This window comes from Fonticula alba (assembly GCF_000388065.1).
Source record: "Fonticula alba strain ATCC 38817 unplaced genomic scaffold supercont2.5, whole genome shotgun sequence".
Lineage (NCBI taxonomy): Eukaryota > Rotosphaerida > Fonticulaceae > Fonticula > Fonticula alba.
In genome coordinates this window covers 147,825-151,179 of record NW_009242975.1, presented here as the reverse complement: position 1 = coordinate 151,179, position 3,355 = coordinate 147,825, and the positions used below count along the sequence as shown (strand labels likewise).

Here is a 3,355-nt window from a genome sequence, read left to right as displayed (position 1 = left end):
GGGGGGGAGGCAAGAGGCCGGCGCGGGGCATGCTTTGAGGTGGGATGCCCCCGGGCCCGGCGTGCAGCGGGCCGGCAATCATCCGGCCCCTGAAGAGGCCGAGGGAATGAGGGGCCAAGCGGGAAGGGAACGACCACCCACCGCAGGGCACACACCCCCGGTCAAGGGCGCGGCCGGCGTGAAGGGTGGTCTTCGCGCGCGCGCGGGTCCCCCACGAAGCCGGGGCGCCAGACCACGGGCAGCTCGGCCGCGCCGGCGCGCCGGGCGCCCTGCCCCCGGGAGGGGCGTGACAGAGCGGGGCATGCGCGCCACCCCTGCTCGGCACGCCGGGGCCCCCCAGCAGGCGCCCCAGGGCCGGGCGTCTGGCGCGGCGGGCCAGCAAGCCCCGCATGGGGATCCCGGCGGGACCGCCATTCCTCCCGGTTCCACGGCCCGCGGTCGCCATCTGCCGGGTGCGTGTCGCGCAAGGAGCCGGCCAGCAAGAGCATCCCACAAGCTCCCGCCCCGGGGTCCTTGGGTCGTGGATGCAAGCAGGAAGCCCCTGCGCTCGGAGGGGGCGGGATCTTTTCCCGGCGCCGGCGGGGCATTCCCGGGGCGGGCCCGTGCATTCGTCGGCAGTTGGTCGGTGCGATCCCGACGCCCGCGGGAGCGAGCGGCCGGTCCCTTGTGGCGCGAGCCCGGCGGTGTTGGGGCCCGGGAGAGAGGGGCGGCGCGCCGCCATCGGGGGGGCTGAGCCCGTTGCAGGACGAGGGTGGGCCGAGAGAAAAAAAAAAAGAAAAAAGCCAGCTCCGCGGCCGCACACAAAGGAACACGCGGTCCCGAACCGCGAAAGTGCCGTCCCGGAGGTGGGAGCACCTCCTCCGGGGGCACGAAGCGGCCCCTGTGGGCAGCAGCTGGGGAGATGAGGGAGGGGGCGAGCGGGGGCGAGAAGAGCACCAAGGCAGGGACGGAGCGGCCGGCGGACGACCGGAGAGGTGCGCCAGACTGGGAATGTGGTCCGCCACAACGGGCCCGGTCGTGGGGGTGCTCCGGGCGCTCGGCGCGCCTGCGGGCCGCCCCAGCCGCAGCAAGCCGAGCAGGCGCATGCAACGAGCGCCGATGGGCCGGCCGATCCTGCGGGCCCGCCGGCCCCGGATCACGGATCAAATCGACGGGTTGGGAAAGTGCATCCCAATGAGGATGGGGTTTTTAAATCAAAATATTTGGCATGAGGACCCCCAAGCTCGCGCGCCAGCGCCCGGCGCTGGCCGAGGGCGGCACGGGCCTGGGTTAAGTCCCGCCCAGGCCAGTTAACGGCCTTCAGCACTTGCATTCTGGCGGGGTTCTGCCAAAATCCCCGCCAGTAGACCGGCCCGTGCGTGGGGGCTACCCAGGCCCCGGGTAGCCACCACGGGCAGGCGGCGGTGTTGTGCGCCCGGCGGCGGGATGGCCAGCCAGCCTGCGTGCCGCTTCGCCGCGTCGGCCCTGGCCCAGGCACTGGGCCACCTTGCCGGGGGGCCTCGCTTCATGGGGCGCCCACTCGCCCGGGGCACTTTCCGGTCCGGCGGCCAACCGGCGCAAAGCTCCGCGGGAGGTCGGGAGCCGGCCCGGGCGAAGGAGCTCCATCATGTGTTGCCGCCAGCCGTGCGCGCGCTGGTTCCTCCCCGTCCTTGGCCTGCGCCCGGGCCGCTTGCTCGGCCCCCTTCCGGATTGCCCGTGTTGGGCGGGTGGCTGTGCGCGATCGAAAGTAAAAATTACACGCCTACCATGCCCGCCTCCGGGGCCCGATCCGTGCCCCCGGGGCCCGGGGCGCATCCGGCGGCGGCTCTCCCGGGGCCGGTGTGGGCGGTGCTGCTCGTTCGACCCCGGGGGGCCGAGGGCGGCACAGTCCCGAGTATGCCCTGCTGGGGGTCCCTCAGTGCCTGGATCCTGCCCGGGTGCCTGCCCCGGCGACGGGTCTCCGGCCCGGGGAGGGTGCTCTTCGCGTGCGGGAGCGGCGCGCGCCGCCCGGGGCGTGGCCTTTGCCAGCGGGCAGGGCCGAGCATCCTGTGCGCCCCCCCCCCCCCCCCCCCCCTGTGGTCCCCTTCCAGAGCAGGGCAGCCAGCCCCGCACGGGGCGCCGCCGCGGCGATTCACCGCTGGGTCGCGTGCCCGGCAGGGCGCCCTGTGCCGATGTGGAGAAGCGGGCGCCCATGAAAAAGAAAAAAGAAAAAAGAAGACCCCCCCGCCCCGGCCCGGAGGGGCCACACGACGGAGGGATGTGAAGATTTATCGCATAGACACGAGGAGACGCCCGGCGCATGGGGGCGGCCATGGTCACGGCAGGGCGGCCAGGATAGCGGCGCACAGCTGGTGGATGGCCATGGCTGACGGCCGGTCGAGGGGGTCCTCGTCCCATGCCTGGTTGAGGAGGTTGGTGGTGGCTTGGACGAAGGTCGGGGCCTGCTGGCGAAGGGGCGCCACGGCCGCGGCCATGTCCGGCCGCCGGCCAGACCGCACGTCCGCCTTGATGGTGTCCGCGTCGGAGCCTGGCGGGCGGGCGTGCGCAAGCAGGGCAGTCAGTAAGGGCCGGGCGAGGGGGGGGAGTGCGCTGTGTGCCTGGACAGGGTGCGGCGGGGGGAGGAAGAGGCAAAGGGCGGATGGTTGCTTACCCTCCCAGGGGATGGCGCGGGTCAGGCACTCCCATAGGACCACGGCCGCGGCAAAGACATCGGCCGGCAGGTGGAAGGCGGCTTTGAGCGGGCGCTGGCGCTCGGCGGCAAGCAGCACCTCCGGCGCGGTGTAGGCCGCCCGCCGGGGGCCCGGCGCGGGGGGGGCCACCTCGGCCGGCGGGTGGCGGAGGTTCCTCGATGCGGCCAGGTCGCCGACCGCCACCAGCCAGGACCCCGGGCCCGCGGGGGCCACCAGGATCTTGTCCGGCCCGAAGTGGCAGTGCGCCACCCCGGCATTGTGCATGGCGTCCAGCCCGGCGGCCCACTGGTGGCAAATGTGCAGCATGTCGCCCAGGGGCACATCGGCCCGCGAGTGGACGAGCCTCCCCAGGTCCGTCTGGTATTGCTGCATGACCAGGGCCGGCGGGCTGTCGCTGTAGCCGTACATCCGCACGATGTTGTCCTGATCGCGGAGCAGCCTGGGTCAAGGGGCAAGCAGGCGGGCAGCCATGTCAGCGCGACCGACCGATGCCCCCGGGGGCGGGAGTGAGCCCGGGGGCGGGCGGGCGGAAAAAAAAGCAACCCCGGCCACAAAGTGGCCAGGCGCATGGGGTGCCGGCCGGCAGCAGGTACGCACCACATGAGGGCGATTTCATTTTGCAGGCGCCGCGCCACATCGGCATCCGGGGCGTCGGCTGGCAGGAGGGCAAGGTGCCGCGGGGGGGG

The 3,355-nt window shown here is 73.3% G+C and overlaps 1 protein-coding gene across 1 annotated transcript in view; it reads right to left on the bottom strand.

The window, feature by feature from the left end:
- Window positions 1–2,187: 2,187 nt before the first annotated feature.
- Window positions 2,188–3,355, bottom strand: part of H696_03235 (TKL protein kinase) — an 8,726-nt gene continuing 7,558 nt past the window's right edge. Inside the window, exons 7-9 of the mRNA XM_009497121.1 lie at window positions 3,267–3,324; window positions 2,630–3,108; window positions 2,188–2,506 (exon numbers count right to left, since the gene is read on the bottom strand). Of these exons, the coding sequence (XP_009495396.1) occupies window positions 2,295–2,506; window positions 2,630–3,108; window positions 3,267–3,324 (749 nt within the window). The 3' untranslated portion in view covers window positions 2,188–2,294. The remainder of the gene's footprint in view (window positions 2,507–2,629; window positions 3,109–3,266; window positions 3,325–3,355) is intronic.